We start from the raw sequence: 27,478 nt of genomic DNA on the forward strand, positions 1-27,478 counted from the left end.
AATTTGTGTGTTTCATTTGGACTTTTACCTCTGCTGCAGTATATGGGCACATTTGTTGTTTTGTCTTGTGTTTTGTGTTGCCGTAGCAGCCCAGGGGAAGATGACTTTGTGGGTGTATGACTGTGGGGTAACTACAGTCAGACTCTTGGAAATAGGGTGTGAGTGTGACTATGCCTCTGTTGGCACCGGGTTTGACAATTGCCAAAGTAAACCTGTTGTTTCCCCTAGCCCCTAGGTATGACACAATAAAACTATGGAGCTTTTTTTTCTTTTTGCTTAATGCTGTAAGATTTTATTGTATCATTGTTTGAATGAACCACCTGCAGCATGAGGCAATTCATATATTATGACATAAAGAAAATTGCAACCTGGCGTTCAATTGCAATGTAGTGCAAATAATGCTTTCAGGTAGTAAAATGAGTCAGTCTTGATTTACTTTATAATATCATCCTCGTGCAGATGTAGTCAGGTAGAAGCATTTGCTCGGGTTTATCTAAGGCTCTGGTATTTACTTATATTTCTTTGACTGTATTTTAAACTCCCAGTGAATCTCAGCTCCAAGTAGTATGAGTCATGAGAGGAAGGTAATCACAGGCAATGATGTGGACCGCTGCAGGGCAAGCCCCGTTGTGGAGGAATACCCTTGAGAAAGTCCATGCCGTCTGCAAACGACTGCTCATATAGGTATTGGGATCGCCCTGGTGGCTCAGCCAATCACAGATGTCGTTTTATAATGTCTCAACAGTATTGTCCAATTAGTATTACGGTAACAAGAGCTGTCTTCACGTCATTGGTGGAGCGGAAGACAAGGGCGTTTTGTTCGCTCCAACAGCACCATCTCTGGCAGGTGGTGTGTGCGCTTTAAACCACACTGTAGGCTAATGTTTAGGACGATAGGTAGGTAGCGGTAAGATATAAATACGCTTTAGGTTCGTTTTTTTAAGAATATTTTTTCTCGGGGGGGTTGTTAACTTTGCCTTTGGTGCCATGACGTTCTGTTTCAAGCCACAGAGATCTCCGTGAACGAGAGGAAGGTCGGGGTTCCCCTCTCTCTCAGAGCCAGGCACTTCTATGCTTTACGGTCAGCGGTGTATTAGACAACGGCTCTTCATCATGCAGCTCGTTCAAAAAGGCAGAAAAGCTCAACGTGTTAATTATAATTCTCCAACGGTGCGAGTGTGAATGAGAGAAGAAGAAGGGGGGAAGGGGAAAGGGCGTCCTGGCCGCGGCTGACACCGTCTCACATCCCGGAGCTCCCTCGTTTCATCCTTCTTCGCTGCCGTAGCAGACAGACAACACGATTATGTTGGCGGTGGTCTTTGGTGGAAGCAGTTTTTCGTGCCTTTTGTCTTCATTTCGGCTGTTTGTGATCAACGCCTGAGCCGCACAAAAAACGCCAGGAAGCGCAAATGAGCGGACATTGGTTTCTTTATGTTTTTGGAAAATGAGGAAGCGTTTTCAGAAAGACAGAGAGAAAATGGCAAGAAGGTCTCGTCGTCCGTGGGCCCGGATTTGAGTAGAATGAGGAGGAAAGGAGCAAATGCAACAACAGCATGATTATTTCCCCCTGACAGAATGACACCAGAGGAGGCAGACAAGACTTGGCATCAATGAAGGCGATCTGGACAAGTTCTGTATGGCTCATAATGAACACAGACACTTTGCAGCTTGATAGTAGAACATTTTCATAATATTGAGCTTTTTTTCCCTTTGCTTGAAGGGGGTTTCTTATTCACTAGTCATCTATTTTCTCTTTGCACTTGTAGTACATTTCCCCCGAACGATTGATTTGTCATTACTCTTATTATTATTTTTTTTATTTTTTTGACCCGGATCAAGCCCTGACTATTCAATGGAAGTATGTTATCAGCTGCCGGTTTTGCCTCTAGACAGGCCGGTTCCCAAGCATGTCCTCAGCCGGAGGGGAGCCATTAGTTTCAGTTCCAGTTCCTCTCTCTTCGGGTCCCCCGATCCAAGGCAGCTGTCACAGGTAAGGACATAATAATAATATATAATAATACAATCGAATCACCAGTCCTAATTTCCATGTCATCCAGACGGTCAGTTACTTTGTCCGTGGGAATCACACAGGCCTCAAACCGGCACATTTCTAACAAATGTATGAATAATCCACAGGAATCTTGCAGGTGGTTGCCGGATATCTAGGCCATCTCGTACACACATGCACACACACATAGTAAAAACAATCACTTGTGAAGATGCACCACACTGTTTTTTTTGTCCTGCACCCAAAACACAGACCCACTGTCCATTTCCTAAAAACTAATTTGCATTAGTTTGTGCACTGATAAAAGAGCTCAGGCTATAGCGTCATTCTTTCGGAGCACTTGTGGAACTTGTTAAATTTGTCAAACTAATGAGCTACAACAGTATTTGTGTTGGCATGCCTCGTCACATCTAAGAACAAAAACATGACTCATTGATTCATACATGAACTTCCTGCTTTGGCAGTTTTAAACTCTTGAAATGGGTCTTTACTTAGCCTGCATGCTTTTTCAGTTTACTCTTTAAGAAGTTGGATTGGCAACTTAAAAGAATGAAGAAAACTCTTTAAATGTTTTTATAATTAAGACTATAATTAAGATTAAGATAGGTGACTAACTGAATTGGAAACGATCCAGATGAGCTTCTTGATGTAACATTACTAAAACAACAGTGTTCACATTTTGCCCTGCTGGAACAATGGTGGAAACGCTGGACAAGAGAGGACATGTGATGAAGGAACGGCAACATTCCTGGACTTATTGTAGTTGAAGAATCAAATAAAATTACGAAAATAGACAAGAAACAAAAAACTCATCTGTGTTTAGTGCTGTTTTTTTTTAATCCCATTAGGAACTTTTGAATTTTAATCTTTATTCTGTGTGAATCTGGATATTCAATTTATGCCAATATGTTTTGATGAGCTTATGCTACACTGTCTTGTGTTTAATGGTTAGAAAGTAACCAAACTACGCATGTATACTATGGTCAAAGGCCTTGCTTTACAGGAGCCACAATCTTGTACATTGTACCTTTTTTTTTATTACCTACAGTACAGATGCAGTTTGTTGAGTCCAGAAGTTTAATGTAGTAAGCTAACATGGGACTTTAAAGTACAATAGCCCAACAAAACAATGTACCACTGCTGTATTTAACCAGGTCTAAATCCAGTACTTGTTACATGAGCTCTGTTTGGATCCTGTTAACTTGTTTCAGGACAAATGTTGTGTACACAATGTCCTAATCCTACCCTTGTAGCGTTGAACTTTATTTAAACAGAATAACATCCCAACCAGAGCTTTGGCAGTTTTGCACAAAAGGACTTGGATTGTAGCCATTTTTTGGAGTCATGTTGTGGCGTTGAACAAAGATTCCTGCAGCATCAGATGGTACAAAGTCACAGTCCTCAACCATGTGCATAGTCTCTTTCAATGGGCTGTCCATTAGTGCTTTGTGCTGGACCATGTCCCAGATACCTAGTCATGTGTATCTGCTTTGAACCTGTCACAATATCACGGGTGATTCATAGGGCAGGATGGCATGTTTTTCATGGGCAGTGGTGCTCACGGTTGCTCAGGCACAATAGATAGGTCTTGTCACACACCAAGGGCTGGACAAAATGGTGCAAAAATCATCAATCTTGATAAATCAGCTACATTTTGATATATGATATATGCATATCTTAAAAGTATACCTTTGAAGGAACTTATGATACTTTTTAAAAATGTTTTAATCTTACTTAGATTCTTATTGTGATGTTTCATATAGGTCAGAGTTTATATTTGGTTGTTCAGTAAAATTTTGATGAATCGTAAGTCTTTCTCCTGGCAATTTTAACCTAAGCTTAAAAAAAAGCCAAAGTCTTGACAACAAACTCTGCATGATGTCTTGCTGACGTTGACAGTCGTCATTTTATTTGTCCTGCACATCAGGAGAACATGGTCGAGCACGCACGCGGGCATGCGGCACTTGTCACTCAGCTTTTGTCACAGGGCAATTACACTTCTGCAAATATTGTGTTTCCAGCCCTATTTATGACCATAAGGGTGCATTTGTCCTCGGTGGCTGCTGTGTTTTTGTGTGCGGTTCCACAAGCCTGTTGTTTGTGGGAGCAGGGCCGGACTACCATCACAGAAAGAGGCAGTTCGGCATGTGCCTGGGCTCTGTGGGCAGTGGTTTGGCCAGATGCCAGACTCGCAGATGGCCAAAGTCTCACTTGTTATGGTCCTCTCTCTGACTATCTTGTTCTGGTCACTCACAATCGGCCCCTTTCTTTACTTTCCTTCTTTCCCCTCTACGGCCCAGCCCCCCACCTGTCTCTGATGAAGCCATTTCCTCTCGTAAACAGCAGATGAAGCAGTGGGGCCTAAAACGTGACAGTCATAGAAGAATATGTCACTCTGTTCTGTGTTTGTGGAATGCTCATGGGTTTAAAATATTCTCTTGAAGAGGCGTGGAAGACAGCAATGGCATGAAAAACATTAGGTCCTTTCAACTTTTTTTTTGATGCTTTCATTGTTTTTTCACAGCACATTATTGGGTTCTTGTTGATATGCTGCCTACCTGATGGTGGCAGTAAATTTAAATGTATTTTGCATGTTATGATTCATCCTGACAACCCCCCCTTTGTTTTAGAGAGGACAGCCACAGCCCAAGACCTCTGTTATAAACTGACAAGTGGCAGCATTTTGGTTTTTATGAAGTAAAGAGAGGACAACAGGAACAAAATGAACTTCAGAAACACAACAACATACCCTCCCAAATATCTCATTTTTAATTGGTTGCAACATTTATTTAGTGAATTAGTATTGATTCATGAATTGGCATATTTGTTTGGAGATTCAATCTCCTTATGTGTGGTTCTAAAGCATCAGTTTTAGAAAATAAAAATAAAACTCCACAAGTGTCAATAAACAGATGCAAGATATTGATGCACCTTCAGTCGTCACATGGCTTTTGGTGATAGTGAGAGGAAAGGCTGGTCCAGAAAGCGTTGGTGTGCTGTCATGTCAGTCCATCATATCACTCCGTGATACCATCATGCTTACATTGGCTACTGACCCGGTATTGACTCTTTGTCAATCTTTCAGGCCCAGGAGATGCTGATAGGGTTGTGCGTAAGAGTGAGTGATAGTGTCACCAATTTTGCACACTCTATGGATGTTTCTATGCAGTCTGATAAGGCACACACTAGAGTGCATCTTTCTCAGGGTGTCACTTTGTTGATTTTAACTCAACCGATAAGGTTTTTTTTCTCCCTTCTCTGAGCACTGCAAACGGATTGACGTCGATGCAGGATGTGGTAAGAATGCTGAAGGAGCTGTTCAGACTCTGGAGTTTCACAACGTTTTCTTAAAAAACTTTAACCCTCACAAGGCCAATGGCTAGGTTTTCCTAGAATTTGCAGTCACCCAGTGGGAAAGCAGTGGTGCTGTTTGTTATTAAGTGGGGATGCGTAAAATTTTGTAAACACAACGAAGCGAAGCTTAACATCCTGTCTTCTGTTAAACATACACATAGTCAATTTTTCTGCCCGTTTCTCTCCCTCTTTGCATGGGCCCCCTCTTATCACATGACCATTCTGTTTTTGTGCAGCAGCGTCAGACGCAATCAACCATGAAAATAACGCTTCACATATCAACACAGTAAGGGAGACAATGTCGGGGGCCAGCAGCTGCGCCTGTATATATTCATATTTTCTGTAGAAACAATTCCATGCAGGGATTGAGGAGTTATTTACCAGCATTACTTATTTTAAACCCAAATAATCAACCGCAGATTCAGTGGAAACCTGGAATTTGTTTGCCCTTCACAGAAGGATAAGGCTTCCAGGAGAAGGACATTAACCTACCTGAAAGAAGCAATTAGAGCCTAGGAATGATGTTTGAAATTAATGAAATTCCTCAGCTGAGTAGACGGCCTCTGAGAGTACAGTATCAAACAGTCCCTCTCCCCAAATATTCACGCCATTGTTTTGCTTGAGTGTCTCAAAAAAAAAAAAAAAACCCTTTAAAAAAAGAAAAAGGTGGAAGGCTTTCCCTGGCAAAAAATGCTCACATGATTTTCTGATGATTTAGGATTTAGAGTAAAAATATATTTTTAAAATGTTGTTTATTTATTACAGCTTGACAGGCAGGCTGTTTTGGTCTTTGGCAGCGACTCTGTCCTGTCATCTGCCAACTAAGACATTAGGCCATTTCACCCCAGGCCTCTGCCTTTAAACCAGCGGCCCCTCTCTCACAACACTGACTGCAGCTGGAGTGTATCACAGTGGAGAGCCTTCTCATAAAACACTTAGGGAACAGGTAGACTCCATCCAGGGCTTTGTGTATGCAACGGCTGGTGAACAAATACACATGCACAGACACACTCAATTTAAGCCTGTCCACGTCTATGGTTTTAACACTCACTGACTGGAATGCGCCGTCCCACACAGCACACTGAGCTACAAGAGGTTATAACTCAGAAGGAAGCTTTCAGTTTATGAAAGCATGCTGAGCCCTACTGCTTTTATCTGAGGAATTTACATGAGTGTGGTGTGTGTGCGTGCGTATGTGTGTGTTTTGTTTCTGATATGTCAGTTCATAAAAAAAGTGCCGGCTTCCTCATTTGCTTGCCTGTTGCTGACGCACGAGCCCTGTGTTTGAGAATTTAAAAACCAAATGACAGTATAGAAGCAGGTTTTGTGTCGTTGGTGGATGAAAGTAAGTATGAAAATGCTTTATCCTCCCCTGGACTTCTGCATACTACTGAAATAGTGTTGGACAGTTTTGGGAACAGTCGCAATGCCACCGTGACAAGAAAGTATGTTTGGATAGAACCATTGTGCTGTTATGAAAATGAGTTGTCTTTGCTCAGCCTGTCTATTTTGACACAGACCGAGTCAATGATTCTGTTTGTTCAGAGCAAACATTGATGGGAACTAAAAGCCAATATTTAACACACCTTTTATGATGATTAGTCATTTCTACGAGGCTAGTTGTGAGGGAGTAGGTCAGTTGTGGAAGAAGGCCTGGAGTTTGTCACAGGGTGAAAAGTTTTGACATCATATGACCTCTCAACCTCAGAAACCCGAGTGGCATGACCTGAGGCGGCGAGACTAAGCTGAGATAAGAGCCAGAGCCAAATGTAAACAAGCTCATGAGGAACTGAAGGGAGCACAATGAGCAGGTTGTTAGGGTAGTAGTGTTAGTAACCCCCCAAAAGAAAAGAGACTTTGACTTGATCTCTGACTGCTACATGTGAAATGACTTCACTCCTGGTGTTGCTCACAAACTGTGGATCTATGTTGAAGGCTGGTCCCTTTAGTTCCAACTAGGGATGTAACAATACACTCAACTCAGGATACCATACAAAACGATTCACAATTCTATGTTCACAATACGAATTTATCACAATTTTAACAAAAATGTAATTAGTTCCACATACCAAATACTCCACATACAAACTAACTGAAACGGTCTTGTGTATCTCATAAACTGTAACTATTATTTTACTCCTCTTATTAAGAGTAAAACAGGTCTGGTCTTATTTACCTCGTAACTGTGAGTATATTAAACAACAAAAGAATATAAAAAATATTCACTGCAGAGAGTTCCTGTCTTTACGGAAACACCGTAAAACACAGTTTTTGTCTGTGGAAGATGTTCTTCCCACGTTGTATTTCAACACCTGAATGTCACTTAGGCTTCGCAGGGGCCTGACCTCATGTTTTAATAGGATAGCACAACCTACTGTACCACCCACTGTACTAGAGTGTGTAGTCTCATGGTATGATCACTGACTTTTTTTTTCAGCTCGACTCCTTATGCCTTAATGCGTAATTCATTTTTTAAATTTCAAACGATGGAAATTTTTATCAATTTTTAATCAATTCATGAAGCGTTAGATCCCTAGTTCTAACCAGTGTCTGCTTAGTTATAGGTGTGTGTGTGTGTGTGTGTGTGTGTGTGTGTGTGTGTGTGTGTGTGTGTGTTAGTATTTCATGTATTTGTCCCTGGCTGCTGTGGTAAAAATGTTTGTTTGTGCTGGTCACACTTGCATTGCCAGAAGCCAGAAGTATACCGGTCTCACACAGCTGATATCATCACACACACACACACTCTCTCTCTTTGTAATGCTCACACTAACCTGGTGCTGTGTGTGTAAACAAAGAGGTCTATTGACACTAAAATACCGTTTTGCAGATTAACCTTCCTGAGTCAAACTGTTTGCTAGTCGTAAAATATTGTCTTTGGATTGGCAGCTGTCATGGGCTCAGACAAGGACAGACGGAGCCCGGTGTGTGTTTTGTCTGTACTTCTGTGTCTGTATGTGTGTGCGCGCATACATAGAGAGATTTGAAGTAATCCTATTGATGTGAGATAATGAGTATCCACACTTGTTCATTTCTGTTTTGGTTGGAACAGTTGATTGTTGTCATCAATCACATAACTGCACATTATAAATCACTCTGCTGGTTTACACTCTGTCTTTATCAAAGACAGATTATTTTCATGTTCCATGTTTTAACTTTGGATAACCTTTTGGATAACATTTGGCCTCCTTCAGGGAGGACCCCTGCTGGTTGACTGGGTGTGGCGATGGCCAATGTTAATTATAAGCTATCCGTCCATTCTGTCTCTTTGTATGCAGCCAGACACTAATCAAACATTAAGTGTTTCATAACTCAAAGCAAACAAGTCGATAGAATTCAACCTGTCTTGATGTCATAACGAGACGTATGGGAAAATAAAATCTCACAAATGGCCTCTGACTACTCTTGTACTCTTGACGACCAGACTTCAGCCGTGTATACCCCTGTGTCAGGTGTGTAGAGTATTTCTCAGAAAACAGGACACTACTCGTAAAACCAGATGTTTGTCGAGCCGGCTGCATATGTCTGGACTCATTTGCTCATGCTGCAGATTAGACTTTAGACAATTATGTGGGAAACACTGGAATGAGCAGATGAGGGTAGCCCCAGACGGAGAGTTGATCTGGAGGGAGTCCAGGATATGTGGAGTGCACGGAGAGGTGAGCCAACAACTTAGTGTAACCCGGAGCAGTTGTGTGTTGACATAGCAAATATGCAGTAACCACAGTTCTTACTGGCTACAACTACCACTGTGGCACTGACTCTGCTACTACAGCTCCCATGTGCTGTAAGACTGTGACTAAGTGAAAAAGCAATAAGGTAATTTTTTTTTTTTTTTGCTTTAACGTCATCCACTGAAAATGACTTTTAACCATTTAAAGCCTGGACAAAATTGGTTTGGTAAATATCATCACTGGCTGTCAGTAAATAATACATTAACAACTTAATGACAGTGTCCGAACCCTGAGCTGATTTGCAGCCCTTCAATTAAACCTTATATAACAATAACAAACAAAGGTTGAACCAGCAACACACTTGGCACGTAACCGTGACATGTTGTTTTTCTATTTCTAACCACAGCTGGTCGTCAATGTTTGCCTCATATATAATTCATATTAATTGCTGTAAATGTTTATTTTTTTATATGAGTGATTGTAGTTTTTTATTCTGCAATATTTCTAACTTACCAGTAAGTGTGATTGCATTTTACATTAAAACATTTTCTGCAGCGCTCCCTTTTTGTAGAGGACTATTGTTGCGCTGTCCTACCCTCACGTCAACACATTCACCTGCTTCAAAACACTTCTTCACTTTTTAAACAATGTCATTTTTGATTTATATGGAAAACCTCATCTGCAGATCACATCTCAGAGATTGATGAGACAAACATTGTGGAGTGTTATGGTGAAATTCTGAAGAAATGTCCACTGGTTGTTGATTTCTCAATGAGTAAACAGTTCACAGATGGTCAATAGCCCACTTCCTGTAGGTACTCTTGAGAAGAAGTATGCCTGTGGTGCAGCTGCTTGAGTTTACATCATTATGTTGATCTTGGAAGGAAGTGCATTTAAACTACATTTGAAGTGTATCCAGCTTCCAATATACAGGACACCGATGAAAGAGAACTAGAAGTGGAATCTTTGGAATGAGTGGAATCATTTTGAAATAGTTTCTTTTTTAAACGTTAGGCCTGCTTGTCTATGTGAGTCCATGGGGCATGGCTGTTTCTCACATGACTGATAGCAGCAGTGCAACTGCCACATCAGTCTGATAGTATGGACGTGGAACATGTTTATCAGCTGGAGCAGTTTATGTACACACAGCCGCGCAAAAATAGCACATCTCTGTGGATGGAAGTGCGTGCTCCGTGCTCTGTGTTTTCTTTGCTCAGTGTGTGTTGGTTTGATATGAGGCAGGAGTTATTAAGTTGATATTAAAATATAATTGCAGTACCTCAATAAAGTGTGATAATTAATCTTTGCTCTTGGTGTTTGTTTTAGAGACGTGGGGCCATCTCTTATGACAGCTCTGACCAGACAGCACTGTACATTCGCATGCTAGGTAAGTCCTTCACCACTCATAACACGCCCATACACAAACACACACACATGCACTAGTTTAGTCCCATTCACGTTTGGGCCACAATACATTTAATCTCATAATCAAAGTGAAATACAAGGAAGGACACTTTTGTGTTTCTCTAAAACGTTCCTGGTCAACCTTTGGACATAGACCAAAGGTTGATTCTAACAAATTGCTTTGTTGTTTGCCAGATTGCAACAGTTAACAGTTATTATGGATAATTAGCAGTTAAAAAACAACCTGACACGGACAGTCATGAACATCACTGACAATATTATTACAAGTACAGTGCAACAAAAATCACACTTCTTTTGACTTCTTTTTTTGTCTGCTCTGTAGTTCATACAGTTGGCAGGATAACACCACCAAAATCCTCTTTTTATAAAGACACTATAGGTTACCTTTGAATCTTTAGAGCAGGACACATCATTCATCATTAGAAGTTGAATTTGTGTTAAAGAACAGTGAGTTCATGCAGTAGTTCTGTGAGGCCGACAAAGGCAGGTGCATCCAGGCAGCGGCTCGGTCGGACTTGGCTTTCTAATCAATAAAGTGATTTCAGATAATGGTGGGATTAGAGACGGGCTGCACTCCTGACACTCGACGACAACTTCCACTTGTGCCTCCACATGCAACCTTTACCACACTAATGAATAGATCCACTGCTGCTGACTGAAGGTTGAGCAGTAACAAAGAGGGAGATAGAGTTGCTCACAGCCTTTTTTTTTTTTTTTTTCTGTCCATGTGGCAGCTGCGAAGTTCAGTGACTGGACTTTAATGCACACTGTTGGTTTACATAGGCAATATTGAGTTAGTCTGTCTTTTTGTTTTTGACTAAATTCTACTGTAGTCTCGTCCCAATTTAGTCAATAGTTTTATTTTCAGTCGAGTTTTAAATTTAAGTTAAATGTATTTAGCTTGTAATATTTTATCGTTTATTAAATTTACAAACCTTTCTTTATAAAATATAAATTGTGGTAAATTTGACATCATAGCTTAGCCAGATAGACACATATATTTCTCTGTCCTGTGTCTTGTCTTGTCAATGGCACGGTTGGTACATCCAACTGAATGAGGAAGCTTAAGCTTCATAATCATTTTTACTAGGCTTAATGTAATGGTGGCCATCTCATACGTGAGGAGGCGCACGCCGAAGCAGACTGGTGTTTACACCGGGCCAGGGTTCAGTCCACCGAGTTAATGCTGATGTGCTCTCAAATAGCGAGACACCAGGCTTTTACCTCATCGGTTATAATGACATGACCTACATCCACCGCAGAGTACCAGCACTAATGCACCGCAGGGGAAGCATGGACCCAGTGACTCCTGAAACACGCTAATCACATGAGAGCGCTCACACACACACACACACACACATATTATATATACACATACTGATCTGTGGCACATGCATCTGTAGGTGACTGAATGAATGAATCAGTTTTTTTTATGTAAAGACTCTGTTTTGGATGCATCCCTCCTTGTTCATGCTCACAAACACAAAAAAACCCTTTACATCATTACAAACCTCTGATTGTAATTCTTAGTTTTTGATATCTTGATAGGAGCTTGTGTAGTATTCAAACAGCTGTGTGCAAGTAAGTAACACGGTGGTCGGAGGAACACACTGGTGTGACTGCTTTGATTCTGTTTTAACTCTAATGCACATGTGATGCCATCGAAAGTGACAAACGTATGGAAACGTAGCATTGCACCGTTTGACACCGTGGGTCAGTAGGCTGCCATGTACTGCCTTACTGTTGCCTGGAATGACACACTAGCCTTTCACTGCATCAGTGTTATAGCCCCATCTCGGCCCCCGACTCTGGCTCTCACTGCTCACTGACGTTGGTCCACAGAGCAGGTCTGGTCTGTCGCTCTTCCACTGCCTGACTAATAAAACAGTCATAGAAGGACTATAGATCACTGTGAGTGGCCCTGAGTACTAACAGCAGAGCAGACTGTCCTGACATGACATTGCATGCCCAGCTGTCAGTCCATTCAATTTTCTTTTCCGGGGCCGTGGGAGTGTGTGTTTGTGTATGACTATGACTATGCTCGCTATACAGACACTGTGCACCAGACGAAGGTCAAACAGTATTTTAATAGTCCTGTCTTTGGCTTGTTTGAGCCTGTGTTCCAAATGTTGGGTTTTACCACATCAGTGTCGAGCAGAACATGGACAAGTACTTTCACCAGCTCAGCCTAGCAGTTTGTCCTGTATAGATGAAATAATGTACTGTGTACATACGCACTTTATATGTTGAGTCACTGAGCAGTCAATATTACAGACACAAGAATGATAAAGAGGAAAATTAGGAGTTTAGAAAGAGGTGAGTAAAGTCCTTCAAAACAGCACCACTTAGCTTTCTCAAAGGATTGACGTAAGTAAAGAAAAAAAGAAAGACAAATTCTCAACTATATCATTGTCTTTTGTTTAGACGGGGGCAACTTGACCTGACTAAGTCAGGTCAAGTTGCCTGTTTCTGAACTGCTTTGGATAAAATGACGTAGATGACTGGGAACCTTCACAGACTTTGTTCTGTGTACTTGGTAAATACAATATTATCATTACGTCATTTTTCTGATCTTTGTTGGATTTGTTGAGCAGTCAGTTGTAACTCAAAACTCAAACGTCAGTGTGGTGTACCTGTGCATAATTAAAACAGTGTTGAAACATTTAAAGCCTTGGCTACAAACAGTGTCTCAGTGACTCAGAAAAGGGAATAAACCTGATGTCCAATCACCAAAGGATTAATTGAAGGATAAAAGCCACATTAAAGGCGACGAAACGTTTCTTCTGTTTAACTTTGTCAGCAGTTTACTCACTCAGACGATGCCTCACAGAGCAGCTGTAATAGTTTGCACGTGGATGGTGTCACAGATGTAGATTTTAATCCAAAGCCTATTTCCAGAAATGTTGTATTTTTTGGTAATGAAAAAAAATGATTATCTCTGTCTGTCTTTTCTTTCTTCATCATTTAAACTACTTCCTGTGTTTTTATTGGCCAAAAGAATTCTATTTTTTAAACAAAAACCTGCCACACAGTCCAAAAACGTTTGCTTTTTTTTTGTGAATTTGGGGACTGAGAATAATTGGACTTTTGCTGCTTTGTGTCAGTTGTGTTTGTTGACTGATTCTCCTCTCATGATGTGTTAAACATACTGTACTTAACAGGACACAGACCTGGAGCCAGTCAAACACGTACTACAGGCCTGGAAAGACTTTATTTGTTATTTGATCAGAATGAGCCATTGGCTTTGTCACGTTGAAAAAAGAATGGAGAGAAGATGTTGTCTAATGTGACCATGGAGCTACATCACCCATGGACTCAGGCTCGGTTGATAAAGACTAGTTCTTGATATAGTGGCAGAGCAAAACTGGTGTGTGAACCAGTTTTACCTCAGGGCTTATGGTCTTGCACATTCAGCAGTGGTTTCTACCCTAGCTCTAACATCTGGGAGATGATGGACGTAGACATGAACCAGACCAATCAAGCGCTGAATTTGTCCTCTAAACTAATGTGGAACAAATGAGGTTCAGAGCTGACCAGAACTATGTCTAGTGGCTAATAAGATGAGTAACTGAAGGACAGTGTAAAGGCTGGAGCAAGAAAACTGTGACATAGTGTGACTGCAACATTTTAACTTTAGTTGGTTACATCTAATTTAAATATTTTGATATTTTTTCAAACTATTCTTAGTTAGAAAAAATAACTGCATTTAAAATTATCTTTCAAAATAACCACAGCTCTTTGATGATGCTATTATCTTTGTTAATGGATAACAGATGAGGACAATGGACCGTACCATTGATTGCACACATTCTGTTCATACATTTACAGTTTGATTGGGTGACCTGTTAGAGACGAAAAAGCTGAATCAACAGGATGAAGCCACAAAGTCCAAATTGCAGTGCTTGGCTACACGATACTTGGTGTCCATGACAGAACAACGAGAACGAGGTGTTCCTTGGTAAAAACAAAGGCCAGAATAAATGTGATCCAACACAAAGCAGAGTGTTTGAGGTAAAAAGGGCACGGCATACCGACGTGGAAACATGACCAAGAGGTAACCGACAGAGGAGGGGTAATCGGGAATTCAGTGTCAGGTGCGATGTCCACCAGCCGAAGACCTGAAGGCTCGGTGTTAGAGCAACACTCGGCTCCAGGTCATCAGGTCTGCTCGCCTCTGCTGCAAAGACAAATCCAGTCTTTCGTCGGATTCTGACATCTTGTTTTCACATGGCTGAGCGGACGCGACAGGATGAAGAACACGCCAGAGCGTTTGGTGATTACTGTGCAGGTCTGATCTTCAGCAACACAGGGTTTGACGTCATTGCTTCCATTAGAAGATTCATACAGCAACTACTTAACACAATTAAGGGCTCACTTGTTGTTTTTTTCTCCAACCAGTAATGTGAGTGCCATTAGCTGAAGAACAATTTGTTCCTCTTGACACGTGACTCAGATCAGATCTCATAATTCCTCACTTTGTTTTATTTATTTTTTTCTCAGCCCTGTTTATTGTCTGGATGTAGAAGAACCAGACACTTGTTTTAAGGTCCAGTGTGTAATGTTTACTTGTTTAGTTAGTGTTTGTTGGCAGACATTGTTTTGTATTATCACAAGTGTCTTTGTGTTGCAGTTGAACTTGCTTTAGAACAAAGAACATTTTGTTCCTGCAGCCTTTAGAATAAGGTTCTAGATGTGCTGTGGGCAGCAGATGTGTGTTCTAGAGAACGCTGTCTATATAACAGAACAACATCTTCTAGGACATGGGTTTTTACACAGTAACCTGAGATTCACAGTAATTAAAGTTGTTCTTTCACATGTCAGCATTTGCTGCTGCTCACGCTGTAGCACATTAAGAACATACAGTACTTTAACCTGTAGCTGCTGCTTTGTTAGAATGGCAAATGAATGCTGTCACATTCACAGTAGTATGGTTTTGACATTTATACATAGTCATTAGCAGTTGCTTAGAATAATAAAATGTTATGTTTTCTTGCCACCTGAGCCTAAAAATGACAGCACGGTCGCTTGTGTTATTGCGAACATGTTCTTTTTCTTCTGTGGTAAAACCCATCCTTGGTGCACCAAAGCAGAAATAAATATTAGTTAATATTCCCAAAAGAGTGATATTAAATACTTCTTGGCCCAGACACATTCTCACACAAACACACACACACTTTTAAAGCAGCTTGGATCTTGAGGAAATAAGTGCCGATTTCTTCTAGGAGATGTGAGAGTGAGAAGTCAGGTTGGATTTGAACCGGAACGAAGAGTCTCCCATCCTTACCTGTGCATCGACTTCCGAAACCTTCACAGTGAGTACAAATCTTTTGTTGTGTGACCGTCAGCTGATGAGTTTGACCCTTTGAAGTTTGACCAAACTACTGCTGCTGTACAGACAAAAGATTGGCCGATGTTTGTGCTTTGCTTTTGTTCAGCTTATCACCTATTGACCGAGGCGTGTCTCAGTGTGAACCTTGTCTTATGAAAGCTTTCTAAATAGGTGTGACAAAGTAAGCCAACTTTACAGTCACACACGCCTCTTTTAAATATACATTGCGTACAATAAAGTGTAACTGTGTTGGGATTCACACCCCATGCCGGTGTGATGCCATATGGCAGCCATGGTTTATTCAAACAGATCACGAGACAGCACAAAGCATGTCTGCTGTGACGACCAGACGACAGGGCCACGAGTGGGCGGCTGTGTCAGCAGCGACTGTTTGTATATCGCTGCGCTGGTGTCAGATCCCCACCCGGGTTTGTGCGACCCCAGTGACTCTCGGAGCCTAATGAGCTTCTACAACAAACACAATCTGGAAATTGTGACCTTCCTCATTTGTGAAACATATTTTTTTTCTTGTTTGTTTGTTTGTGTGTGTGTGCACGCAGCACGGTTGGGCTGCAGCTCAGAGTCGGCCAGCTCTGCTCCCGAACGGAGGGTCCACAGGCTGCTCAGTTTCCAGAGGTATCTCCACTCCTCCCGTCTGCTGAGAGGAATCCCCCAGCAGATCCCCCTGCACATCCTCGATGAAGACTACACTGGACAGGCCCAAGTATGGAACCTGCAGCTGTCTTATAAACAACTTCAATTCCTTTTGAAGAAGACCTGGGACTGTAGAAAACTCTTCAGTAATGTTCTGAGGTTAAATATCCAGTGAAAGTACAACAGAGTTCACCGTAGACTTCCATTCATACTGGGATTCCACTGACACTTGGGGAATAGTAGTTTGATAGCTTGTCGTAACCTCACTGTGAAAGCCAGATATTTTCTTTTCAATTGGGTTCACCTAAAAAACTCAACGAAGAAGATTTTAACGACCTTTGCATGTTAGGCTGTGAAAGGAGGCATTTCTTCAGCAAAAGTGAACCAGACCAAAAACTGTAGAAATGTTTGTTCAAGAAACAGGGATTTTTTTTGGGACCAATTTGTAAAAGTACTTAACAATGGAAAAGTAAGAGTGAAAAGCTGACAATTCCATAGCAGGTTTTTATGAATGGCTCAGATGAACAGGGTAAAAGCCATGTGAACTAACTGTGTTTCTCTCTCTTCCCTTTCTCTAGTGCATGCTGGAAAAAGTCGGAAACTGGAATTTTGATATTTTCCTCTTTGACAGATTGACTAATGGTAGGTAAAAATAATCATTGAAAAATATTCGTCTGATTGCTTTAACAAAGAGGTGAATGGAGAAGCCTTTGTCTGTTCAGCTTGACGTTAGAAGTGCAGTGAGTAGTGCCATCTGCTGGCCGGTCATAATTGTCGCTTAAATAAACACAAAAACTGTTTGAACTACATTTTGGAAACAGACAAACACTGTGTTTAGGTGTATTTTATTTTAAAGAACACATGACTTGAGTTTTTTTTTCTCTCAGTGCTGCTACAAAGGAAACAGTGATGACGACGAGTGTTTAGTTTTCACACTGTTCACCTTGAGCAGTGGCATAATAAATGGTAAAAGTAGTAACTTTGCTGCTGGTACAGCAGTGTTAAAAGATCAGAATGATCCTCAGTTACAGAAGACTGCAGTTCTGCTCTGTACCTGTTGTGACATGTTGAAGGTGAATCTCAAACAGCTGAGCTAATGAAACGTACTGACAGAGAGTCAGTGCATCAACCTGTGAAGTGTAAAAAGAACTCCTGGAATTTGACTGTGTGAACACAACGTTACAGTGAAAATCCCTTTGTGATCTGGCTGCATCTTTTCTTTTTTTTTAATTCAGGTAATGGTCTGTTGACCTTCCACCTGCTGAAGCAGTACGGGCTGGTGGAGCTCTTCCAGCTGGATATAGTCAAACTCTGGAGGTTCCTAGTCATGGTCCAGGAGGACTACCACAGTGACAATCCCTACCACAACGCTGTTCATGCGGCAGATGTCACACAGGCCATGTATTGCTACCTGCGGGAACCCAAGGTGCTGCTGCTGCTGCTGCAGGGACAGTTGTTGTTGTTTTGAAATGTTGAGCTCCTTTAAAAAAGATCAGCTTTACTTCAGTATTCAGTCGTTAAACTGTTAATGTCATGTCTGCAGCTAGCAAATTCTCTGACCTCCTACGACATTCTTCTGGGACTGATAGCAGCCGTCACCCATGACTTGGACCACCCAGGGGTCAATCAGCCTTTTCTCATCAAGACTGACCACTACCTAGCTTCACTGTATAGGGTAGGACCTCATTACACTCACTCCTCTTCTCTGAATGAATGGAGTCACGTTTTCAATGTCTCTCCTTGAACTTGACAGAATTCCTCAGTTCTGGAAAATCATCACTGGAAATCAGTGGTAGGCCTCCTCAGAGAGACAGGACTGTTCTCACACCTGCCTCCTGAGGACAGGTATGTTGGACAAGGATTAGCATTTAGTTCAATGATGAAACAATTCTGCTAAGAAACTGCTGATCACAGTGTGCCCCCCGCCCCACAGCTTGAACATGGAGAGGGACCTGGGCTCCTTAATCTTGGCCACAGACATCAGCAGGCAGAATGAGTATTTGACCAGGTTTCGCGTGCACCTGGACCAGGAGAACCTGTGCTTAAGTAAAGCCGGCCACAGACACTTCATCCTGCAGGTTGATTCATCTCCTCTGCTCTGTTAGCTGCAGCCTCTTCATCTTCACAACAATAACAAACCTTTGATCCAACTGTTGTTTTTACCCGCGCCTGCAGATGGCTCTGAAGTGCGCAGACATCTGTAACCCCTGCAGACCCTGGGAGCTGAGCAAACAGTGGAGTGAACGAGTGACAGAGGAGTTCTTCCAGCAAGGTTCTCCGCCGTAAACTTTTCAGAATGTGCAAATGCCAAAAGAAAGAAGAAAAATTGACATTTTCTAAAATGTGTTCCTTTAACTACTCACACCTGATGTCTTACATTTTGTATTTCTTGTTGTGTTTTTCTTTAGGTGACATAGAGAAGAAGCACAAACTTGACGTCAGTCCACTTTGCAACAGAGAGACTAATACAGTTGGAAACATCCAAATAGGTCTGTGACCGTCACCGCGTGTTTGTTTGCTGTAATTATATTTACCATTAAATTTTCGTCTGCTGTCTCTTCTCCCTCCTCAGGCTTCATGACGTACGTGGCCGAGCCGCTGTTTGCAGAGTGGGCTCGTTTCTCCGACACCCGTCTTTCTCAGACCATGCTGGGCCACATGGGACTGAACAAAGCCACCTGGGGCGGCCTGCAGCAGGAACAAGCCCTCACCTCTGAGGAGGGGGAACCCGGCACAGACGCAGAGACGGCCGGTGGCGCAGCTACAACCGCAGGAGAAAGCAGCTCCAAAGAAATACCTCAGGGAAACACAGAATCCTGACGCTCCTCACGTGCCCTCGACCTCCTACAGTCCCCGACCCCCGCCTTAAGCCCTCACCACACACTGGGAACTGGGTCATTCAGTGGCCTTGTACCCGTGCCACTGCTGCGCCTGGTCCTAACTCCTGGTTTTGTTCGTTGCTTTTTGCCTCCCATCTCGATAAACCACTGATTTTATTTAATTTATTTAAGTTTAAATTCTTCTTTTTTTGGCATAGAGCAATACATAGATACCTCATTTGGCTACTGCTGTATTTTTTTCCCTGTTATTTTCTTTGTTTTATTTATTTGTCCACTGTAGGTTTGGCATTACTGACTGAACACAACACTTCCTTTGTTGGTGAACCTTAGGGGGAAAGCAGTATAAGAAGTGGAGAAAAACACTTGCTGGTATTTTTGAAGTGCCATTTGAAAACAAAGATAAAAAAAAAACGATCTGAACTGAGTCGACTGAGACAACTGGAGTATTCAGACACGAGACCCTCCTCAGACTTTTCTAGTAATGCCATGTTGCATTTGTGTTGAAAAATTCTTCCTCATGTATAAAAAAGAAGAAAAAAAAAAGAAAGAAAAACAAATGTGACAAGCCCAGTCCTTTTGCTGCCTCTCTGAAGACTGTTTACGCATCTCCTGATCGTCCTTTCTTCTCCTGGAACTGAAGAGAATCCCACGGCTCGACGGTTTTGCCTTTCGAAACACAGACGTGAAGAACCACTGGTGTGAACTGTCATCCCACTGTTGAAGCCATGAGCAGAATCCTACTCAAACCCACCCGATGCCATAAGTCACTCCACCTCTGCTGAAAAGCGCTCCCAGACGGTCGTGGCGGTCGTGGCGGTGGTGCTGCAGGTGGAGTCGCAGCTCCACCTTCAAGCTGTCTCCCAGAACATCCTGAGAAAGTTTGCCCTTTTCTGTTGAGTCTTTCTGAACGTTTCAGTGCTGGCTGAACTTGTATTTCAACTGGAACTCGACCCAACTCAACTCGCTCAGGGTTTTCCAGTTTTTTGTGAAGACATAGAGGTAGAGAGGAAAAAAAAGAGAGAGAGAGGAGTAGACTGAGGGCGACGTGTGTATCCTTTGTTTGTTTGTCCTTTTTTCAGGCTAGGATCTACTGAAGGAAACTTTTCCTCCACAGAATGTCTCTCACAGCCACATGCAACCTAAAGGACTGCTCGACTGATGCCTTATAACTATGCACAAACTATGCTAAGTGACCAAACCAACTCCTGTTCCCATCAAGTGCATGGTGTGCTTGTCCTTGAATGCACTGTCCCATCCCTTGGCCTTTTTGTTGTGAGGAACAACTCCAGCTCTCCTTTATTCAATGATTATTATTATTATTATTCTATTATAATTTCATTTTGTACTGAAACAAAATGCTCGAGTGACTCGGAACATTCCATTTCTTTGCGTTTGGTTTGTCAACTCTGATTCTGTACAGTGGCACAAGTTTGTGTTTGTGTTGAAACCTTTTGAACGATAACAGGTGCTTTTCTTACTTTAGCTGATTTGTATTTCGCTGTAAGTGCTGTAAGACTGTTGATAAAACTGTTTACAATTTGTTGCGACAGCCATTTTTGGGAAGACTTAAGTGTCGAGCCAGATTTTGTAAGAGCTTTGCTGTATTGACATTTTTGATACATGCCTGTTGCAGTTCCAATTTGAATAATAAAACCCTGTTGTTGACAAATGTTCCACCTCCAGGCCGTCCAAGTGTGTGCAGTGTCGGCAAATGTCCCTTTGACTTTTCAGGTCATTTCTATCTGTGCATAGTAAGAACGAGGAACCCGTGCGTGTGGAGCTGCCTACTAAACATCTGAACATCTGAACATGGTAAATGTATAATTTTTAAGTTATTTCATTCAGTGATGTTCTGTGGTTGAATTAACCATTTTGATTTCTCCTGCAGGTAGAAAGTCTCTTGGAAGACGGAGGAACATCTCTGTCCAAGTCCAAGTCTGTCAGGTGTTTGACGACTGCGGAGGAACATCTCTGTCCAAGTCTGTCAGGTGTTTGACGACTTGAGGGTCTTCTTTACCCTTTAATGGCTCCTCAACAGGAACCGGTTTGCCTTCAGTGATCCTACAAAGTCCTAGTTGTCCATGTCAGCATAGCTCCTCAGGTTTAGTACCATTTTAAGCAGAAGTCTGGTTTTTCATTTTAACATGAGGGTCTTTTAACACTGCGTTTGTCGATGGTTCCAAGGTTGGGGGCAACTGCTTTAGGATGATGTTGATGGTCGTTGAAGTGCTTGAGCCATTGGTGTGGGATGTTCTATTTCTGAATATCTGGTTTGTTGTTATTGGCAGTTCTTCTTAAGAGTGAAGGTTTGATGATGGATGTGAATGATCTGCCCCTACTGTCTATAATGAGCAATTACCTCTGCATGTAACTAATCTTGCTCATGTGTGAGAGTAAGATGGAACGTAAGGTTGATGGATCAGGGCAGTGATGCAGGTGCTGAACCTGTGGAGCTGAGTGACAGCTCTGAGATCACAGATTACTAACTTTACCAAAGAGCTGTTGGTAATGGAAGAAATGAGTGGGCAAATTACAGTGGCAGAAATGGGTAAACACTGCAGGGTGGCTGGACGCTGCCTTTAAGATGATGAAGAAAGCTCACACATCAGAGCAACACTTAGAGTAGAGCCAGCGATTCTCCTGAAGGCGCTACACACATTTGGTCATTTGTGCCACCTGGAGGCCTACCGCAGGAGGAGTTTCAGGCATAGCCACCTGGTGACCTGGGAACCCGTCTCCCAGCTGGCCTGGTCACATTTAGATATTCTCACTGAGGAGGTGGTGGAGGGAACAGAGAACAAAGTGTCTGGGTTCTGTTGCTGAAACTAGCGTCTCTGTGACCCAGACCTGTAAAGGCGAGGGAAGACGAGACGAGACAAAGGACAAAAGAGAGCTGAGCACAGTGCCAAAAATTTACAGTGCTAATGCTAATTCTTAATTAGTAATTTTTAGCTATTGGGCTAATAGCCGATAGTGATCAGACCATGTCAGGACCATGGACACAAAACGTTCATGCTCACACCCACACCAATTGTCAATTCAGTGTTCAATTACTGCATTAAAAGTAACCAGACACTTTGGCCACAGGGCTGATTTCCTGATGTGTGGGACAGACATTAACAATACTTGAATTTCACAGCGAGTAAGAACTGACCATTAACTTTTATTCAAACTTGACAATTCAAGTACATTTTCATGGTAGACACGTCTTTTACAAACTTTAAAACAACATGCGTACATTGGTGAAAGTCAGCAGACACATAGTCCACCTTCCCCTTGTTGACTAATGAGTGAGTTGATTTAAAGCAGCCACTTCACTGACGTGAGTAGAAGTAAAAATGTGCAATCAGTCAATAAGGAAGAAAATACTTCTGTGAACAGTAACAGCTGATGTGACTCGTGTCGTGTGGCTATGCTAATCTGATCATTACTGACACGAACACTGGGGGTTTAATCCTTTGGAAAACAAAGAAAAGTGTTTATTTTTTTTAATGGGTTCTATTTAAAAAGAACTGAAGATGTGAGTTAACACACATTATGCTAAATGTTGCTTCAAGTGTTTTGCAATAAGAGGTCAGTCTTATCATGAGGTACTGATAAAGAAACCGAACACTGAATATCTCCCTGTAGTGTCAATAAACCAAACCCTGACCTTTGTTTAACAGTTATCACTTTGGAAAGGAAATTCAAATGGGAATGTGAAAATGTCCAACATGGCGGTCTAAAACTGAACAAAGTATTTAAACCTGCAAACAAACAAAAAATTACATCTAGGCAAAGACATACACAAAACGTAATGCAATAATCAAAGGCAAAATTAATTGTTAGAAATAAAAAGCTTTACTTTAACCACAACATAAATAAGTGGATTCTGTCATAAATTAGTCCATAAATCTGCATCAGTTATAAACAAGACAACATAATCCCACGAGTGAGAAAGTGCTCGCTTTCCCCGTGGTTGGAAAAATCATCAAAATTCACTGAACAATAAAAACAGGAATGTGAAGCTGACCGTCGATGACGTGCAAAAAGTTTAATACGGATACAAAGGACAAAAGACTGAACTAATTTAAAATGCTCCATAGTGTTGGTTTAGTGTGTGTGTGTGTGTGTTGGTGTGATAGCAAAACATTCAGTTAAACAAGTCAACGTTTGATTCCTAAAAGAAGAAGCCAACGTACGTTATCAAGGTGCAAAAAACACATGGATGACTGGATGAGACGGCGGTTACAGATGGATGTAGTCGGATGTAGTCCCTTATCTTTACAAGGAGACGTCTGAAGAAGAAGTTGTTGACAAGGCTCTAAGAAAAGGTTCCAGAGACAGCAACTCTTCAGAGCAACTTGTTTTTTCCAGTTGATCTCAACATGTGCTGCCCAAACTGGAAAGAAAAATAGAATAAGGTTAAAAATACATTTTCTTTTAAATTAAGACTTTAATATAACTTTAGTGTGAACTTTAACTGGAAAGTTTTTTAAACAATAGTTTCTGAGTATTGTAAGCCTGGTACACTGTGGTTAAAGGTGTACAGCTCCACACAGCAGTGGCGCTCTGCACTAGTTTTTAGCAGGTCAACCATATTATTGCAACAGCTGGTTGTACTTGGGTGTATGGGAACTCTGTTTATAGCCCCCCCTTTGGTGCAGGAGGTGTATACACACTAGCTCAGTATTAGAGAATAATAATTAACTATCTCTCACCAAAAGAGTTTCACTTTGAGGCTTCACTTCTGGAATGGGGAGTTTGAATTCTTCTCTTTCTTCCTGTCCACTGTCGTGTCGGTACCGATGAGCAAATTTGCGTTTCAGGGCTTCTGCGATGAGAGACGCTGCATCTGGCTGCTCGCCAGGCTTAATTTTGGTGTCGTTTTCCACAGGACGACTGAAAAAAAAACAAGGAGCAGCAGCATTGTTCACCAAACACCTCTGGTAACGGCCAAATCCCTCTTTCTTTATGACTTTAGGTGGAGCCTCACCTTTTGACCGATCTTAATTTGACTTTCTTCATGTCCTTCAAGACATCGAGCATGTTGGGGATTTCTGCTGCCTTTGACTCCACCACCGTCTGTCCCTGTGCCTTCTTCCCTTTTCGCTCCTTAATTAAATCTATAGCTGAAAATGTCCGCTGAAGATTTGAGGGCAGTGGTAGTGGTGGTGGAGGAGGAGGAGGAGGAGGTGGTAGAGGAGGGGCAGGAAGGGTACCAGAGGGTGCTGGAGGAAGTGGAGGAGGAGGTGGTCCTGCTGTGATAGTTGAAATGAAAAAAGAGTATTGAAGCAATGTGTGTGCCGCTGTCGCCATCTAGAGGACGTGCTGTGTTATTGCTGAGCAGTAATGATGGGTGTAGTGTGAGGACATACCTGGCTGCGTGCTCTTCTCCTGAGCCAACACGATCTGTGCTATCTGATCTCTGAGTTTGGCTAGTTCTGTCTCCAGTGCACTGATCTTCTGAATGGCCTCATCGTTGGCAGCTGATGGACCCTGGGGGTCCTGAGCCTCCTGGTGCAGGCTTGGCAGTGACCTCCGGCGAGTTAGAGTTTTTTTCTGAGGGTGTGGCTGACGGGCTCGGAACACAAGTCCAGAGGAAATTCCCGATCTCCTGGTAAGAGCAATAATTTAAAAAAAAAAGGACATGATACAGGACATGTACTACATCTTAAACTCTTCGTCCTGAGCTCTCAGTTCCTAATACACAGTTTTAGGATCATTCTTACCTATTTCGGCTGGAGTAACCTACATCCTCCTCGTCGTCATCCTCTTCTTCGTCGATCCAGCTGATATCAGCCAGAGAGGCAACTTCAAAGTTCTGTCTCCTGGAGCCAATCAGGATACCAGCACTTTCAGTGTACGGATACAGCTGTCAGACAAAAAGACCAGATTCACATGTAGCAGAACTTTTAACTGAAAAAAGAAATCACAGTAAAACATTGAATTTTCCAATTTTTAAATACAACTTACAACCTTTTTGACCTAATCATTAAAATAACTTTAATTTGTTATTTTGTTGTTGACATGCAAAGTTTCTAAAGTCAAAATATATTTTTTCTAAATAGATCTACAAGACATGCCTGCTACTAATGCCTCTGCGGTAGCACAAGAGAAGTTACTGCTTGTTCATTATGCTGGAAAAAGTAACAGCCATAACATGCTGGTCTTCAGTTAGCTGAAGGTTTTTGAACAAACTGACCCAAAGCAGAAATACTGCATTTCCTCATAGTGAGGTATGGAAGGAGGCTGTAGACAAGAGGAGACAAGAGAAAGAGAAAACACAGAGTTTAGAGACAGAAAAGGGACCAGATTGTTTGTTATTAAAACAAGGTGCCACTGAATTCATACACATGACAAAAGACAGATCTGTAAACTCCAGAACAAGTGTAGCAAAAATATACCCCAGTTTCAATACCCTCATTTGCTCTGTTTATGGTTTAAAAAGGAAAACAGTCAGACGGGTGAAAAGTAAACATGAGACGACGAGGGTGTGAGACTGTTGTCACGTGTCAGTGATGTCAGCACATGGACAGACAGGCAGAGAGAAAAGTTGCAGCTATGATGTAAGGAATCAAGAAAAACAATCTGAAAACTAAAGAGGAAAACATATATTTATCTGACCCTCAGAGTACATCAAAGACTTAGTAATTAATTGGTATCAAAAAGGATGACACATGAATTTCCCACACCTGAAAATGAATCCTGGGGCAGGGATTAAGAGGAAGATTTGTAGCTATTCTCCTTACGATACTCCTTGAAGACCCATAGGGTTTGGCTGTTCCAAGGACCTGCACAAGAAAGTACACTGGAATATCAAGGTCATGACTAAAAGATAAATTATACATCGGTTACAATCAAATCTGACCTTCGACTTAATGCATCATTTTAAAGTTGCTGTTTCAGACTCGCTGCTAAATGGTCTGAGTGTCTCCTACTCACCAAGTCCATTTCCATATGACCATAGTCTTTACTCATCTCTGTTGGTGTGTTTCACAGGAGCTGGTTGGCACATGACTGAACACCAAAGAAATCACCTGATGGTCATCTAAGTGTGTCACAGAACAAGAGAACATCATTATTTCTTTACCGACACACTGTTCAGCACATATGCCAAACTCAAGGCCCGTGGGCCAAATCCGGCCACCATGTAGTTTATTGGATGGGTTAAATCCACTGGTCATTTTGGGTATATGTAACATATGCATGGCAAGTAATTCACAATTTTCAGTTTTAAACTCCAAGTCTAATCAGGTTTTTGTTTACCATAAACTACATCTACCATAATGCATACTCTTCAGGTGGTTTTTAAATCACCATCTTTGTGTTGTGTTTAAAATTTCTGGAATAAAATAATAAAAATGTCGTGCAACTGTGAAAAAGTAAGGTTGTTTAAAAGAATCAAACTATAAGGTGTATGAAGAAAATTTTAGCCAACCAGAAATACTTGATACAAATTTCTTAATATTTGTAATCCACACAGCGGTTTGTAAAAACAACAGTATCTCAGCTAATCTGATGTACACCTACAGACATTGGGCGGGTCTAGTACACTTCCTCATGTAAAATGTTGTAAAATGTCAAAATATGACACAATATTATGCATAGGCTAACATGCTATGCTAATGACTGAATCACAACTTTAGCGAGCGGTGAAGCTAATAGACGCTAACTCTAAACTACTAAACACATTTCTTCTGGAATAACATTCAATTAAGAACAATCCAAGCGCGACAACAACATTGCTTAAACCAGAAGAAAAATCAAACAAGGCTATATGTGAATTCGAAACCAGCTCACCAGGCTACACGTTTACTGACAACTTTCTGAAAGTTTCCACCTTGTTGGCTTTCTGCTGCGGGAAGCGACTCGAATGGCAAAAAAGTTTGGGCCAATTACATTCTGAATATAGAATAGGTTATATCCATGTAAGCATTCTATTGGTTATTTTATGTAATTGACAGCGGAAACCACCGATCACAGTTGTCATTTAAACTGACCACCTACCTCCTAGTGATTAGGCCTTGTATCTGTCAATTAAGCAACACTGTCCTATCACATACTAGGACTTGTGTGTATGTTAGATGTAGTTATCTGAATCCCCCGGTAGTGCAGTGTATTATTACACCGTTAAGCTCCTCGGTTGAAACTGGGACGCCCATTTGTACAAAACAACTGCACCCTTTGACGTACCAAAAACCCAAACACTGAGCTC

At 41.6% G+C, this 27,478-nt stretch overlaps 2 protein-coding genes across 4 annotated transcripts; one reads left to right on the plus strand and one right to left on the minus strand.

Moving 5' to 3' along the window:
- Positions 1-836: 836 nt before the first annotated feature.
- pde7a (phosphodiesterase 7A) lies at positions 837-20,954 on the plus strand. Of its 2 annotated transcripts, none has more exons than XM_008307789.3 (12): positions 837-1,990; positions 10,360-10,420; positions 15,681-15,770; positions 16,348-16,511; positions 17,020-17,083; positions 17,677-17,867; positions 17,985-18,116; positions 18,195-18,286; positions 18,375-18,519; positions 18,617-18,713; positions 18,850-18,930; positions 19,014-20,954. In XM_008307789.3, the coding sequence occupies exons 1-12, from the start codon at positions 1,853-1,855 to the stop codon at positions 19,259-19,261; spliced, it is 1,503 nt and encodes a 500-aa protein (XP_008306011.1). In that variant the 5' UTR covers positions 837-1,852; the 3' UTR covers positions 19,262-20,954. The 2 variants fall into 2 exon arrangements, with proteins under 2 accessions (XP_008306011.1, XP_016887206.1); XM_017031717.2 differs by having other exon boundaries at positions 15,684-15,770.
- Positions 20,955-22,412: 1,458 nt separating this feature from the next.
- Positions 22,413-27,320, minus strand: mtfr1 (mitochondrial fission regulator 1). Of its 2 annotated transcripts, none has more exons than XM_025054656.1 (8): positions 27,064-27,320; positions 26,206-26,311; positions 25,956-26,054; positions 24,993-25,135; positions 24,639-24,877; positions 24,257-24,518; positions 23,982-24,162; positions 22,413-23,662 (listed from the first exon to the last, which is right to left on the minus strand). In XM_025054656.1, exons 2-8 carry the CDS (start codon positions 26,239-26,241, stop codon positions 23,615-23,617), a joined length of 1,008 nt encoding a protein of 335 aa, XP_024910424.1. In that variant the 5' UTR covers positions 26,242-26,311; positions 27,064-27,320; the 3' UTR covers positions 22,413-23,614. The 2 variants fall into 2 exon arrangements, with proteins under 2 accessions (XP_024910424.1, XP_008306012.1); XM_008307790.3 differs by having other exon boundaries at positions 24,257-24,521.
- Positions 27,321-27,478: the final 158 nt, after the last annotated feature.

This window comes from Cynoglossus semilaevis, chromosome 3 (assembly GCF_000523025.1).
Source record: "Cynoglossus semilaevis isolate Cse_v1.0 chromosome 3, Cse_v1.0, whole genome shotgun sequence".
Taxonomy (NCBI): Eukaryota; Metazoa; Chordata; class Actinopteri; order Pleuronectiformes; family Cynoglossidae; genus Cynoglossus; species Cynoglossus semilaevis.

Coding starts and splice junctions, on each gene's coding strand:
- pde7a (XM_008307789.3), top strand. CDS start 1,853: ATGGAAGTATGTTATCAGCTGCCGGTTTTGCCTCTAGACAGGCCGGTT. Junction 10,421..15,680: donor ACTGTACATTCGCATGCTAG/GTAAGTCCTTCA, acceptor GATTTCTTCTAG/GAGATGTGAGAGTGAGAAGT. Junction 15,771..16,347: donor CGACTTCCGAAACCTTCACA/GTGAGTACAAAT, acceptor GTGTGCACGCAG/CACGGTTGGGCTGCAGCTCA.
- mtfr1 (XM_008307790.3), bottom strand. CDS start 26,241: ATGAGTAAAGACTATGGTCATATGGAAATGGACTTG. Junction 26,055..26,205: donor GTCATATGGAAATGGACTTG/GTGAGTAGGAGA, acceptor TTTCTTGTGCAG/GTCCTTGGAACAGCCAAACC. Junction 24,878..24,992: donor GGTTACTCCAGCCGAAATAG/GTAAGAATGATC, acceptor TGCTCTTACCAG/GAGATCGGGAATTTCCTCTG.